Here is a 16,070-nt window from a genome sequence, read left to right as displayed (position 1 = left end):
CCTCCTGGGTTCAAGTGCTCCTCCCACCTCAGCCTCCCAGTGGCTGGGATTACAGGCCCATGCCACCACACCTCGCTAATTTTTTTGTAGAGACGGAGTTTCACCATGTTGCCCAGGCTGGTCTCAAACTCCTGGGCTCAAGCAATCCACCAGCCTCAGCCTCCCAAAGTGCTAGGATTACAAGTGTGAGCTACCATGCCTGGCCAGTTCCACAGTTCCTATGTGAACATGGGTAATATATAGTTCTTAGAATGGGCAATATATTTTAACAGGGATATTAATGAAAGGCTGTTTTCAGAAGCAGGTGATCAAGTTAAGAGGATCAGTTTTGGAATCACTATGGAAAATTAAAATTTCTGTATATATATACAGTTTATGTGAGTGTACATGCGCCAGATAGTACTCAGTTTATCATCCCTTCAACATAAATATTTATTGATTGTCTGCTATTTGTAAAGCTCTGTGTTAAGTGCTGAGGATAAAAAAATTGATCTGGGCCGGGCACAGTGGCTCACGCCTGTAATCCTAGCACTTTGGGAGGCTGAGGCGGGTGGATCACAAGGTCAGGAGTTTAAGACCAGCCTGGCCAACATAGTGAAGCCCCGTCTCTACTGAAAATACAAAAATGTGGCCGGGCACAGTGTCTCACGCCTGTTATCCCAGCACTTTGGGAGGCCGAGACGGGCGGATCACAAGGTCAGGAGATCGAGACCATCTTGGCTAACGTGGTGAAACCCCGTCTCTACTAAAAATACAAAAAATTAGCCAGGTGTGGTGGTGGGCGCCTGTAGTCCCAGCTACTCAGGAGGCTGAGGCAGGAGAATGGCATGAGCCCAGGAGGTGGAGGTTGCAGTGAGCTGAGATCGCGCCACTGTGCTCCAGCCTCGGCGACAGAGCGAGACTCGAGACTCCGTCTCAAAAAAAAAAAAAAAAAAAGAAAATACAACAATTAGCTGGGCATGGTAGCATGTGCCTGTAGTCCCAGCTACTCAGGAGGCTGAGGCAGGAGAATCACTTGAACCCGGAAGGTGGAGGTTGCAGTGAGCCAAGATTGTGCCACTGCACTCCAGCTTGGACAACAGAGTGAGACTCTGTCTCAAAAAAAAAAAAAAAAAAAAAAAAAAAAAAAAAATAGATCTGAGGAGTTTCTAGCGTGATCCTGGTTGGACAAGCCCATAAAAAGGCATGATAATTTAAAGAGGCACATGCTAAATGCCAAATGAGTAATGCAGTCAGTGAGTGCAGTGAACAGCATTCCAACATTTCACAGCCCTGTGACTGTGGCAAGGTCTCCTTTGTCAATCAGGAGCTACATATGTGTTGGTTCTAACTCATCTTTCACACATTTCTCATTCCTTAGCCAGTCTGAAGAACAGGAGCTTGTTATGATTTTTTTTGCTGCTCAATAGTAAAGAAATAGCCATTCTAGAAAGGAACTGGATCAAGCTCTGGAAGCCTAATACTAATATATTTACTTATCTTCTTCCCATTTCTCATGTATTTAAAAACAATGAGATCTAATTCTCTTTCTAGAGGATGCACTGGGAAACTGCTTAATTACTGATGCCATTGTATTTGTGATGAAAATGAAAGTTCTGTTGAGCCTTGTGATCCTTTCATTCATGGAGTTCATGTGAATCAGAATCTTCTTAGATTGGTAGTTTGTTAAATAAATGTGTTTGACCTCCTTGTAATGGGAAGGGTTACAACACTGATTATTATATTATTATTAGTAGTAGTAGTTGTCGTAGTCATAGTAGTAATTGTAGTAGTATTGAAAGAGTAATTCATTTTTGCCCCACTTCATGAAATAGGCTTAGTGCCAGATCTCTTTGATCCATATAGTTCTTGGCACCCAACCATAAAATGGGCCACCTGGAAGGATTTCTAAAATGAAAGCTGTAGACCAGAAATGTCAGATTAATGATACTGTTTGTGTATTCTTGATTACCTGTTCTGGATCTGCCAGGATTTTGTCCTTGGGGATGACTGTGATGGAATTTACATACTCAGTAGAAGGTAGTTCTTCCTATCTAAAGAAAATGAATGGCTTCCCTATGGAAGGGCTATGATTATTACCAGGTTCGCTGACAGTACCAAGACAGTGCTTACAGAGTCATGGACTTTCTTAGATCTGAAAAGGGCATTGTAGGCAACCAGTAGTCTTGGGCAAGATTTGTTGAAGTAAAGAGCAGAGGAGAGGGTGCTGTATAAGGAGAGGTAATACATGTTAATATATGGAGGGTGGAGTAAGCATGCTGTGTTTATTTGGGGAACAATGAGGAGAGTTCTCTGACTGGAATAAAGCGATTACATTCCCATTGGACAGTAGTGAAAGGGAAAGTTAGAAAAGTGAGATGGAGCCAATCAGAGGCCAAATTCCTTACAATGATTTGGTAAGCAAAGTAAGGCTACATAACAGTTTTGGGGATTATTTTAGCATCCAATTTAGAGCCAAATCCAAACTCTGGCTTTTTTTGGCTAGGTGAACTCAGACAAGATACTTAACCTCATAAAAATCTTAGATTCTTTATCTATAAAATAGAGTCAATATTATCTTCCTCGTAGAGAAGTGGTGCTGGTTAAACAAGATTCTGTATGAGATGCCCTCAGCAAAGTGCCTAGTGGAAATGGAGTTCTGAGCAGGGCAGTGAGGAGATAAAGGCGAGGTTGTAGAGAGACTGATCTCTGGCAGCTGTATGCAGAAGAGATGGAATCAGAAGAAACCAGAGACGGGGGACCAGTTTATGACCCTTACAGCAATACCCTAGGAGGTGAAGGGACAGGCTGTCAGACTAGGGAGAAGAGGACACAACTGTACACCTCTATTCTCTGTAACTTCTTTTTTGTTGCAGACTTTCATTTACCTTGAGGTAAATGAAATATAACCTTGTTCTGTGATGTTAGAGCTCTATAACCTTGTTCTGTAGTGTTAAAAGTGCAACAGCAATCATAGATTCTTTCTTTTTCCTTGAACAGGCTGCCAGCGATCCATAGGTCTTTCCAATGGGAAAGCCAAGGTGTGCAACTACAGTGGGTGGTATTACTGCAGTAGCTGCCACGTGGATGACAGCTTTCTCATCCCAGCACGCATAGTCCACAACTGGGATACTTCAAAATATAAGGTAGGTACAAAAACTCAGTTCACTTAATAATAATAATTCAGGTGTTCATATGTTCTCAGGTAGATTATAAAGATGGTGATCAAACAATTTGAAGCAGATATGATTAGCTAGTCTCATAAAAGCTGTAAGACCTTACCTAATGCTTCTTATATATCTCACAGTTGAAAGGCTTCTTAACTATGACTTTTATTAGTTTCCTCATTTAAAAAGACATATAGAGCAGTTTTTACTTCTGGTGCTAGAGAGAATTCTGAGAGAGAGGAGTCTCTTTTATTATTTTTCATTTGATCTTATCTTCAACATCACAACACTATGGGAAGATAAAAATGGGAAAATAATACACACATGAACATACTAGTGACTTTCTAGGCAAGGACTTATATAATCCAAGATATTTCTTTTGTTTGTTTTGTTGTTGTTTTGTTTTGTTTTTGTTGATTTGTTTGTGTCGGGTTTTTTTTTTTAGACATTGTCTCACTCCATCACCCAGGCTGGAGTGCAATGGCATGATCTTGGCTCACTGCAACCTCCACTTCCTGGGTTCAAGTGATTCTTGTGCCTCAACCTCCCAAGTAGCTGGAATTACACACACATGCCACCATGCCCAGCTAATTTTTGTATTTTTAGTAGAGACGGGTTTCGCCATGTTGCCCAGGCTGGTCTCGAACTCCTGACCTCAAGTGATCTGCCTGTCCTGGCCTCCCAATATGCTGAGATTACAGGCATGAGCCACTGTGTGGCCCGAGATATTTCTTATAGTAGAGTAGTGCTCCTACTTATGTGAAGGTCAGTCTTCTAGCAAATCCAGGCCTTTGGAACTAGAACCAGAACCTTGAGAGAAGCTATGAAGACTTCTGACTAGGGGCCAACAGCAAGGAACAGTACACTGAGCCATCCTCAGGCCTTCATCAGCACTGTTGTTTTTTAAAAAGGAGAGCAAGTGAGAATCACAGGTATATGCTAATAGCTTTGCAAAGTAACTGCTAACAGCCAAGGAAGCTCTTCAGGAAGTATAAATAGCGGGCTTAGTGGCTATAAAAATGCAGGTCAATAGAGGAGAAAAGTGAGCATGGGGACACTCCAACTTAGGAGCCTAGAGACAAGAGGAGGGACCAGCAAAGGAGGCCAAGAAGGAGTGAGCAGTGAGGTAGAAGGATCCCAGGGTGTCTGACAAGCCACGTGAAGAAAGTGTTTCCAGATGAATTGTGACAGATGCTGATAGCTCAAATAAGATGAGCACTGAGAACTGACGATTGGCTTTAGTAATGTGAAGGTAATTAGTGACCTTAATGAAAGCAGTTTGAATGGAGTGGTGGAAGCAAAGGTCTGATTGAAATGGGTTCAACATAGAATAGAGAGAGAGAAAAAAGAAACAAGAATAGACAACTCTTTTGAGAAGTTTTGCTATAAAAGGAAGAAGAGAAGTCAGGAGTAACTTGAAGGGAAGTGGGGTCAAGTTAGGTTTGATTTTTTTGTTGTTGTTTTAATGGAAAAAATAGCCGTATGTTTTCTATGCTGATGTAAACTATCCAGAAGAGAGAATTGCTAGAATGATATGGTTGAATCAGTGAGAATGATGGAATTGTGTGAACAATAGGAGGGTTTGGCTATTGCTTGGAGCATGGAATAAGAGAAAAAAGCTGTCTGCGGCCATGGGGGCCAGTAGGTACTTAGATGTGATGTTGGAAGCTTGTTGAAGTTGTATTCCATTTATATCAGTAGCTTTCATCAGATTCTTTTATTTCAACATCTGTGATCTTAAAAAGATGAAATACCCAGTCCAAGTTACCCTGTGAAGTGCCATTATCTTCTACTTCGTAGAGAAAATAGAGGTGATTATGCAATAATCCTGTCAACTGACCTATAAACGTGCCTACATCCGCATCTATCCTCATTGTCCTCCTTCCAGCCACCAGAGAAACATTACTTGTCCTATGGAAGTTTATCCCTTCTGCCTGTGTTCATGGTCTTCTCTCTTCTCCATCATAGTTTTGCCAAATCTCATCTCTTCTCCAACACAATTTTGCCAAATCTTGTTGACCCTTGGCAGTTTCTTATTCTACTGGACTTCTCTAGGATACACTATTTGACCAGATGGACCATACTCCTTTTGAATTCTCCTGCCTTGGTTTGGATAACACACCCCCGGTTCTCCTCCCTCTAACTCTTCTTTTTCAATCACCTTCTCTAATTTCTTGTCCTCTGCCTACACTTTTAATAGTGGGCTCCTTAAGATTCGTTATTTTGTTTCCCACTTTATACTCTTTCTATTGGGCATCTCCCTCACTTACATCGTTTTAACTACCAGGATTCTTATGCTGATAATTCCTACTTTTATCTGCAGCTCCAGTTTTGCTACTAAAATTGAAATCTGTGGCTTTAATTGCCTATTGGAAATCTCGACTTTATTTTCAACCTAGTAGTCTTCAAGATATATAAATTGGCTAGCTATATGGTACAGCATTTCTACCCTTGCATAAAAAAGGTAGTAGAATTTGGCAAGTCCAGGAATCTAACTCCCTACTGGAGTAGCACTCTAGGCTTAGGATTCTGTTATGATCCTTAATCATACACACATAATAGATAACATACTTCAATTACCTAGTATTACCAGAAGCTTTTCTGATCCTTCTGCCAGAATGTTGTGACATCTGCCTTGAATGTACCTTCTGTGCAAGGGGCTTTATATGGAAACAGTCTGTATGACTGCTTTTAAAATTGATCCATAATAGTTGTACATGTTTATGGGGTATTTGTAATATTTTCATACATACATACTGTGTGTAATAATTAAATCAGGGTATCCATCAGCTCAAATATTTATCATTTCTTTGGGTTGGGAACATTCAAAGTGTTCTCTTCTAGCTATTTTTGAAATACACAATAAATTTTTATGAACTATAGTTGCCCTACTATGCTATCAAACACTAGAACTTCTCTTTCCAACTATTTTTTTATACCCATTAACCAACCTTTCTTCATTCCCCTCTTCTCCTTACTTTTCTTAGCCTCTGGTAACCACCGTTCTACTCACTACCTCCATGAGATCAATTTTTTTGCTCCTACATGTGAGTGAAAATATGTGATATTTTTCTTGTCTGTGCCTGCCTTACTTCTTTTTTTCTTTTTTTTTTTTTGAGACAGAGTCTTGCTCTGTTGCCAGGTTGGAGTTCAGTGGTGCAATCTCGGCTCACTGCAACCTCCACCTCCCAGGTTCAAGTGATTCTCATGCCTCAGCCTCCTGAGTAACTGGCACTACAGGCATGTGCCACCACGCCCAGCTAGTTTTTGTATTTTTAGTAGAGACGGGGTTTCACCATGTTGGCCAGGATGATCTCGATCTCTTGACCTTGTGATCCACCCTCCTCAGCCTCCCAAAGTGCTGGCATTACAGGAGTGAGCCACTGGGCCGAGCTAGCTTATTTCACTTTAATTTCCAGTTCTATCCATGTTGCTGCAAATAACAGAATTTTATTCTTTTTTTTTTTTTTTGAAACAGGGTTTCACTCTGTCACTCAAGGTGTGGAGTGCAGTGGCGCGGTCATGGCTCACTGCAGCCTTGACCTCCTGGGCTCAAGCAGTCCTCCCACCTCAGCCTCCCAACTAGCTGGGACCATAGGTGCACACCACTACATCTGACTAATTTTTGTATTTTTTGTAGAGTCGGGGTTTCGCCATGTTGCCCAGGCTGGCCTCGAACTCCTGAGCTCAAGCAATCTTCCCACCTCGGCCTCCCAAAGGCATGAGCCACCACACCTGGACAAGAATTTCATTCTTTTTTATGGCTGAATAATATCCCATTGTGCATATATACCACATTATCCATTTGTCCATTGATGGGCACTTAAGTTGATTCCATATCTACCACCTTTTGGTTATATATCTAGCAGTGATATTGCTGGGTCATATGTTGTTCTATTATTAGTTTATTGAAGAACTCCCATACTGTTTTCCACAGTGGCTGTACTAATTTACATTCCCACTAATAGTGTCTGAGCATTCATTCCCTTTTCTCCACATCCCCACCAGCATCTGTTATTTTTTGTCTTTTGAGTAATAGCCATTTTAACTGGAGTAAGATGATATATCATTGTGGTTTTGATTTGCATTTCCCTGATAGATTAGTGATGTTGAGCATTTTTTAACATACTTGTTGGCTATTTGTATGTGTTTATTGAGAATTGTCTATTCAGATCTTTTGCTTGTTTTAAAATAAGATTTATTTTTGTTGCTACTGGGTTGAATTGCTTATATATTCTGGTTATTAATCCCTTGTCAGATTAATGGCTTGCACATATTTTCTTCCATTTTGTACATTGTCTCTTCACTTTGTTGGTTGTTTCTTTTGCTATGCAGAAGGTTTTTAGCTTGATGTAATCCTACCTATCTATTTTTGCTCTTGTTGCCTGTGCTTTTGAGGTCTTACCCAAAAAATCTTTGCCCAGGCCAATGTTCTGAAGCATTTTTTCAATGCTTCCTTCTGGTCATTTTATTTGTCAGGTCTTACATTTCAGTCTTTAATACATTTTTATTTGATTTTTGTATATCCTGAGAGGGTCTAGTTTCATTCTTCTGCATATGAATATCCAGTTTTCCCAGCACCATTTGCTGAAGAGACTGTCCTTTCCCCAGTGTAGGTCCTTGGCAGCTTTGTTGAAAATGAGTTGGTTGTAAATGCATGGATTTATTTCTGGGTTCTTGTTCTGTTCCATTGGTCTATATGTGTATGTCTGTTTTGATGCCACCTTGCTAACAGATGTCTGAGACTTATTTTCATTGTAACTATGTTACCTGGGAGCAAGTAGGTGGGGAACGGCCCTAGAGCTGTCACCTACCTGGAATCTTTGGAGTCTAATAAAACAAACATGAAAATTGTGAGTGGTCAATTGGCTTATGTCCTTTTCTAATATATCCCTGGGCAACTCTGTTTCCAGTTCTACCCAATAATCATCCAAATCTTCACTGTTTTCAAGATGCCTCTTCCTAATTATTCTCAGCATAAGACCTTGTCTCCTACTTCAAGGAGAAAAATGAAGTTATGAAATATGAATATGAATATCTGCAAATCTATCTATATTTGTACCTATCCTGTTTTCCCTCATAACTTGAGAGAAAGAAGAACCCCTTCTTTTGTTTAGTGACCATCTTTCCACCTGTGCTCCAGATATTTTTATCCATCTAGGGAATCCTTGCTTATTCTTTGAGAGCTAAAGAAGGCATGTCCTCCGTGGTGACAGCTTTTTTGTTGCTCCCCACCATTCCCCATTGATGGCATTGCTGACTCTCGCCTTCATGCCACCATCATGTCATGTGGACCTTGAGAACTGCACTTATTAAGGGATTAATAGCAGGAGCTTGGAGTTAAAACCCCTACCTGTTATCAGTTGCTTGATTTTTGGGGGCAAATTGCTTGAATTTTCTAGAGCCTCAGTTTTGTAATCTGTAAAACGAGCCCAGACTGCCAAGGTTCAAGTCTTAGCATTGTCACTTGTTAAACCTAGGCAAGTTATTTAGACTATGGGTGTCAGTTTCCTCATATGTAAAATGAGGATATTAATGCCTTATAGAGTTACTGCTGGGTAAATGGGTTAATGCATGTGTCATGTTTAGAACAGTGCCTAGCACATAGTGTGTACCAAATTTGTTCTCATCATATTTTCACATATTTACCTAAAAGAGTTGTGTGAATTGGGGTAATATAAGAAAAGCACTTAGCAAATGACTGTGATAGGCACTTAATGAATGGAAGCTGTTACTATTTTCATTATCATAACATCTATATAACAGCTAGTTGCTTGTCTATTTTCTCTATAAAGGTGAGCTCTCTGGGCACACGGAATGTGTTTTAGCACAGTTCTGGCACATAGTAGACAAGCAGGAATGTATATTAAATGAATGAAAGAATGAAGCCTGTCCCCTGGGAACATCAAACTCAACAGTTCCCAAATTGGCCTTATCACATCACACTCACCAGATGTTCCCCCGAGTGCACATTACCTGTCTTGGTGAATGCCCCGCAGTCACCACTGCCAGACGTGGGAGACATCCTGGAATCCTCCCTCTGGCACACCTACACTGCCTAAGCAGTTAGCAAAACCAAGCCTTTATTTTAGCTCTTGAGGCCATGCTCTCCACTGTACTCCAGTCCCACCACACTAACTCAAACCCTCAGTCTCACTTACATGAAGGAAGTCAGGAGCCTCCTATTTGCACTTCCTGCCTTTAAGTGTCGCTCTCTGGCTGGTATATTTCAAAAGAAAAGTCCTAATCTTACCTTAAATACGTTTCTTACTCTGTCTCAGTCTTAGTTTCTTCACCTTTAGAATGGAAATAATAATAGAACCCAGTTCATAAGGTTGCTGTTTGCTTAAATGAGTGATTCACAGAAAGCACCTGGCACAGGGTGTGGCGCATCATAAGCCCTCAGTTATGGTTAGCTTTGACTGCGATTGTATACAGGACAAATACAATTCTCTTAGCCTTCATGATCCTTAGTCCCTGCCTGCCTTCCTAGCTCCTTCATCCATAACCGTTTCCCAGCACCAATCTCTTCATTAATATTACAGCCATCCGTCTATTTCCCTGTCATGCCATGCTGTTTCACACCTCTTGTCTTCCTCTTGCCCTCACCCACAACAGCAAATCCTAAAACCCAGCTTAAAACCTCTTTTCCTCTCCTGATTCTTTCTTTCCTGTCTACCAGACAAAATTATCATTCTATCCTCTGCTTCTTGTACTTAACACTTTGAATATAGGCTATAAATATATTTGCCATGTGTGTATTAGATGAAAACTCATTTAGAGGGAAAGAATGATAGTTGAGCTTGGTTTAGAAGTTTTGGATTAATCTGCTTGGAGCGGGGCTTTGACAGCTATGAGAGGTATATACAGAGCAAGTGAGTGAGGCAGTCCAAGCCCTGTGATCCATTGAGAGCTTAGGCGTGTGGCACCTGCCACCAGAATACACACCAATTAGTAAAGCAAAAGCAGAAAAGGTGGCACTGAATAAGAAAAATTAAAAGGCAAGCATGGTTGATGATGGCATGAAATGGAGGAGGAGATCCGAATCTGTTTGCAATGAGCTCTGAAGGTCACAGAAATCACCAATTCAGCCATCGTTGACACTTAAAATCTCTCTGTAAAGCAGGATGTTTTGTTGTGGTGGTCACTCAAGTAATTAGATTTGATTTTGAGAGGATAGGTAGGTAATTGAAGATATTAGGTACACTCGCTTCATCCATGTTGCACATGAGGAAAATCTCCTTTGTCAGACCACTCCTTCCTAAGTTCTTAATGGACCAAGGAAGATTTTAAAGCAAAAGTGGACCTGGTGGATTTTATCTGGATCATCTCTCATTGGCATTAAGTAACTATATTCCATTTAGTCCAGTGTCTGGCTGTCTTTTCTCAGATATCAGGATTTAACTTAATTCTCCTAATTGTGAGGATCAATTCAGACCTATCAGTTTCCAAGACCAGACATCGTTCTGTTAGATCTGCCTGCTATCCTTAATAGCAAGTACGTGACTGGCTTGAATATCCATTTAAAAGAGTAAAAAATGGTTTTGCAGAACAGAATGAAATCTGTCATCTTAAGCATTTCCTGGCCTGCCCTCTGGAGTATTAATAATCCTAATTATTTTTAAAGCAGGATTTCATCTATTTTCTGGTGTTATACTGAAGATTGAATTGAGCTCCAAGATTAGGAAGCGCTAAACCCTATCCTCAATTTCTATAGCCATTTTCTAATAAAATCTCTTTGAAGATAACTTTCCCTATCCCCCAATCAAAAATATCAAGCGTAGCAAAGAGATGGTAAGGAAATCAAACAACTCCAACTCTTCCAAATAGTTTCCCTTAGTTTTGTTAAAAAAAAATTTATTTGCATCCTAGCTTGAATATTCACATTCCATTTAGCTAGGGGTTTTCCATGTTACATAAACCATTTCCTATCTCTACATCTTGAGAGGTGTTCAAGGCAAGTTCTACTGCCCTTGTGGAGCTGAGGAAAAGCTCACTGATGGGAAAAACCTCTTGATCAGAGTCATTTGGAGATTCTGAGAACAAAGTGTAATTAAACTGAAGGTTTCCTAATTTCTCCTCCATTAGCCCACAGTGACTGTTTTAACAGGACTAAGAAGCATTACCGTTAGAATTGATTTTATTATGATTTTGGCTATGAATTTTTATGATAGAGATGGGAATAAATACAGGAAGGAAACGTTTTACCAAAGCAATAAGTGGTTATTTTACGGTGGTAAGATTATAGATATTTTTTTCCTCTGTTGATCTTTATTCTCCAAATTTTCAGTAATGGGATTATATTACTTTTATGATTTTATAAATTTTAACTGTCATATTTTATTTAAGAAAATATATATTAAAAGTTAACTTTTTTAATGCCTTGGAATCTTTTTTTTTTTTTTTTTTTTTTTTTTTTTTTTTTAAAGACAGGGTCGTGCTCTGTTACCCAGGCTGGAGTGCAGTGGCACTATTGTAGCTCACTGCAGCCTTGAACTCTGGTGCTCAAGCATTCCTCCCACCCCAGCCTCCTGAGTAGTTGGGACTACAGGCGGATGCCACCACACCTGGCTAATTTTTAAATGAGTTTTTGGTAGAGACAAAATCTCGCTATGTTGCCCAGGCTGGTCTCAAACTCCTGGCCTAAAGCAATCCTCCTGCCTCAGCCTCCCAAAGTGTTGGGATTATAGGCGTGAGCCACTGTGCCTGAACCAGAATTATAAATGTAAATGATTATTCTGTCCTGTGATAGATAATTTGAGAGTTTAATGTGGTAAGTGAGGCTGTTTTTCCCTAAATGCCTTGCACTGCTATATTTTATTCATTCTTCTTTTTTGAATATAGTATACTTTCAGTAAGTTCAAGGTTCAAAAAGTAAAAGGGGGCATGCGTACATACATAAATAATCTCCTTTTTACTCACCCCATTCTTCTCAGAGGCAACCAAAACACTCATTTCTCGTGTATCCTTCCAGACATATTTTATGTACATGTATTTTTTCATACAAAAATGATGATATAGTATACACCCTGTGCTTAGAGAGCTTTCCATTTAGATAATAAAACTCTTCCTTGCATTTTTTTAAATATTTCATGAATTTTACATACATATTTACACACACACACACACACACACACACTAATTTATCTAACCAGTTCTTTTTTTGATGGACATTTAGATTTTTCCAGTCTTTTGCTATTATAGACAGTAATTCAATGAATAACTTTTTACATAATATCGAATATAATTTTTTTTCATTGATAAGCAAAACTATCTGTAGATAACTTCCTAGATGTAGGTATGTACATTTGTGAGTTTGATGGATAGTGCCAAGTTGCCCTCAATTAGGGTTGTATGCTCTTTGTTTTCACCTTGTAGCTTCCTGTAGGTGCCTCTCTTCCCCTGGTGCTAGGATGTCAGCTGTCATTTATGTTGTATCCGTGCTGCCTCTAGCTATCTTTTCTTCTTTATGGACTCTAAATATGTTAGGAACTTAGAAACAAATAACCAAGCTGTAGGAACTATGTCTAAAGCAAGAGTGTACGCTTCAAAGTTATGGCCAGAGCATTGTAAATTATTCATGCATTTGTTCAACAAGTATTTACTGGATATTTATTGTGCTCACTGTTCTAGGCACTGGGGACATAGTTTCTGCCCTTATGGATGCTGTTATTCCAGTGAAAGGAGAAAGACAGTAAAAAAAAATACACAAATAGACTGGGCACAGTGGCTCATGCCTATAATCCTAGTGCTTTTGGAGGCTAAAGCAGAAGGATTTGCTTGAGACCAGCTTGGGCAGCAGCAAGACCCTATCTCTACAAAAAATTTAAAAATTAGCCAGGCATGGTGGCATGCACCTGTAGTCCTACCTAGCTACTCCAGAGGCTGAGGTGGGAGGATCCCTTGAGCCCAGAAGTTTGAAGTTACAGTGAACTATGATCATGCCACTGCATTCCAGCCAGCCTGGGCAACAGAGCAAAACCTTGTCTCTAAAATAGAATAAAATAAAATAAATTGCACAAATAAGTAACTTTTGTATAAATGAAATGTTACTGAACTTCAGTTTTAAAGTTAAAATCAAATGGGATCCTACATGTCAGTGTCCTGCTTAATTACATTATAGGTTAGTCTTCATTTGTAGCCTACTTGCTGTGAGATGGAGAAGGGGCAGGAAAACTCTTTTATGGAGTGATAAGCTGATAAGAGTATGGTAACATTATTAAAAAAAAATAAGAATTGTGAATGTAAACAATGCTAAAAAGCACAGAGCAGAGTATCCAGGGATCTGAGTTCTGGCTCTAATTCTGCCATGACGTGACCACAAATAAGTTACGCTCTTTGTACTCAATTTTCTCTTCTATTAAATACAGCCAATGGATTAGTTCAGTGTTTCTCAAAGTGTATTCCACAGAGCATTACCAAATTATTTCATATTAGTAGATGTTACGCAAAAAGGAGGGCCACAGCTAGGCCAGCTTTATAGGAATTGGAAAAGGGCCCCTCCAGAACACAGCTCAGCAAACTCACAGCTTAGCAAGAGGATGCAGCAAGGTAGAGAAAGACGCCCTTTCTTCTGGTTGGTGAGTGGGGGTCCAGGCTGGATCTTATCTCCCATACTCCCACCGCCCATGCATCCTGTGCAGCACTAAACAGCTGCCGTGTCTGTAGTAAAATAGCTTTGAGAAGTGGCTGGGTTAAGCAGGTTTTCTTCGGTAAGAGATGTCTCAGTTTTAATATGCAAACATGCTGTACTTTGAATCTCCAAGGAAAGAAAGTGGTGTGTGGCATACATCTTATTGGACCTCAGAACGTCTTTTTTGTGGGACTAGTGTTCCTTGGAACACAAGTTGAGAAAAATTGAATTAGATTATCTTTACTAGTCTTTGTTATTCTACGAGTCCTTCTTATTCATGTTTTATTCTGATACACTTTCTTCCTTTAATAAAAATAAAGTCCTCACTACCACCACCATAATACCATGTCATCTCCAAATTGCTGTCTATGGTTAAACATTCCCTTTGCCCTATTACGTTATCACCAGGGGCTATTTTTGTGGGGGAGCATACCAGAACACTCTGCCTCAGGATTACGCAAACCTGAACAACATTCAAGAACTTTGTTTTTAAGAAGTGGCTGTCACTAGCATAACAAAAGTCGTCTTATGTTCGAATCTATACTGATCACACTTAATAATGTTCAAATCAAGTGACATATATGTTTACTTATAAATGTATATGTGTAAATAGCAAATCTGGTCATTATTAGTTTGTAGCTAATCATAATGTGATTTTACCATTTTCTCCAACTCCTCCTGAATGTGAGGTAGGGGAGGAGGCCTCTTTCCTCTTGGATTCCTCCTTCTCATCTCTCTTGAATCATGTAGACGGCAGGGTTGTGAAGAAAGAATCAGTTCACAAACTGCAGCACAATCACGGTCACAGAGTTGAGTTCTTATAGCTTAAACTATTCTGTTTATAAGCTACAAAAGCTATAGAAATTCATTCATATGAATAGAATGAATATAATAAATATTAAATATTATCTGGTAAAATACTAATAGGTCAATACTAATACTAATGTGAATGGAGTGGTATCATGGAAAAGAGTGCCAGCCAAAACCATTCATTTTTAAAAATAGAGTTTTGAGCTCATTCATCTGCACCTGACTATGAGCTGAATTTTTCTTTACATCAGAAATGGCAGCAGGCTTTTTAGGTTTTTCGTAGTTTGGTTGGCAAGAAGTAGGACAGTAGCTCTAGCTCTTAGTTGGAACATAGTCAGTGTTCACATATAATTCATGTAATATTTATATTAACAAAAAAACTTTTTCTCACATAAACTTTATCACCTAAGAATATCTGAATATCTTTGGCTTTTGTTCCTAAGTAACTTTTTTTTTTAACATTTTCTTTTTTAATTCGAGTAGAGTTTGAGAGTGCAATCCTCATGCCAGTGTGGAGGGTCATTTAGAACTTAGGAAATCAGTGGGGATACAATGCTCTATTTTGCAAAAATAGTATGCCATGCCAGATTTTGAGTTCTCTCAAAAATTCCCTCACCGATTGTTAGTGCCTGATTCTCAAAAATGAGTGCATGTGCTCAGCCTTGCTGCCAAAAATGGCTGAACATGGTGGGGATTTGTTCATGTACTTAGGCAGCAGCGTTAGCGATGTGCACCATATGCCTACTGCTAGTAACAACTGGTGAAGGCAGCGCCTCCGACATGGTTGAAACGAGCTCTGTTTTTGTTTTTTGTAATTTCAGTTTATGAATACTGATGTCAGTGGCTGCTGTTCTATTTGTCTCACTGCTTTTACTTTCTCTGTAAAAGATTTTTTTCTTCCTTTTGGGCTTAAGTACCACCTGAAGAGAGAAGCCTTTTAAGGCCTGGGAGACTGGCCAGTGCCCTCTGTCGCTCTGTTCACCTACTAAAAGGTAGCATTGTTAACCTAATTCAGCAGGGCTCTGACTCCATATAAACACTGCTCAATAGAGCCAGAAAGACTAATTGAATTGTACAATACATCATTTTTTAGCAACAGTTTCAAGTGGGTTTTACTTCATTTCCCAAAACACCATCAGTCTTTTCCTCATTTTAAGATATTTAAATATCGCAAATATTTAATCATGATAAATAAAATATTTAAACACAATTCTTTCTTTCCCACTGAACTGTGGGCTATTATACCTAAAGACAGGGCCATGCTTGTTTTATTCTCCACTGAATGCCTAATTCCTGCTACAGTATCTGGCATATGCCTGTGTCTATTAATATATGCCTCAAAAATAAAAGTGAGGAATAACTGTTATTTCTAATCTGGTTAGATAGTTGAAGATTTTGGCTAATTCTAGGTGCCTCTTTGTGACCTGGATTTTCAGAGACTGTAAACTTCTCTAATTCTGTAACTCTAACTCTGCAGGATG

The 16,070-nt window shown here is 39.4% G+C and overlaps 1 protein-coding gene across 7 annotated transcripts in view; it reads left to right on the top strand.

The window, feature by feature from the left end:
• The window catches only part of PLEKHM3 (pleckstrin homology domain containing M3), a 223,753-nt gene that overhangs the window by 92,709 nt on the left and 114,974 nt on the right, over positions 1 to 16,070 (top strand). For all 7 annotated transcript variants that reach the window (XM_063645025.1, XM_055290390.2, XM_055290391.2 and 4 more), the window contains exon 4: positions 2,980 to 3,125. In XM_063645025.1, coding sequence (XP_063501095.1) covers positions 2,980 to 3,125 — 146 coding nt within the window. The remainder of the gene's footprint in view (positions 1 to 2,979; positions 3,126 to 16,070) is intronic.

The sequence above is a fragment of the Symphalangus syndactylus genome, chromosome 8 (genome assembly GCF_028878055.3).
Source record: "Symphalangus syndactylus isolate Jambi chromosome 8, NHGRI_mSymSyn1-v2.1_pri, whole genome shotgun sequence".
NCBI classification, from domain to species: domain Eukaryota; kingdom Metazoa; phylum Chordata; class Mammalia; order Primates; family Hylobatidae; genus Symphalangus; species Symphalangus syndactylus.
The sequence above is the reverse complement of the archived record's forward strand: the minus strand, read 5'-3'. Positions and strand labels throughout refer to the sequence as shown.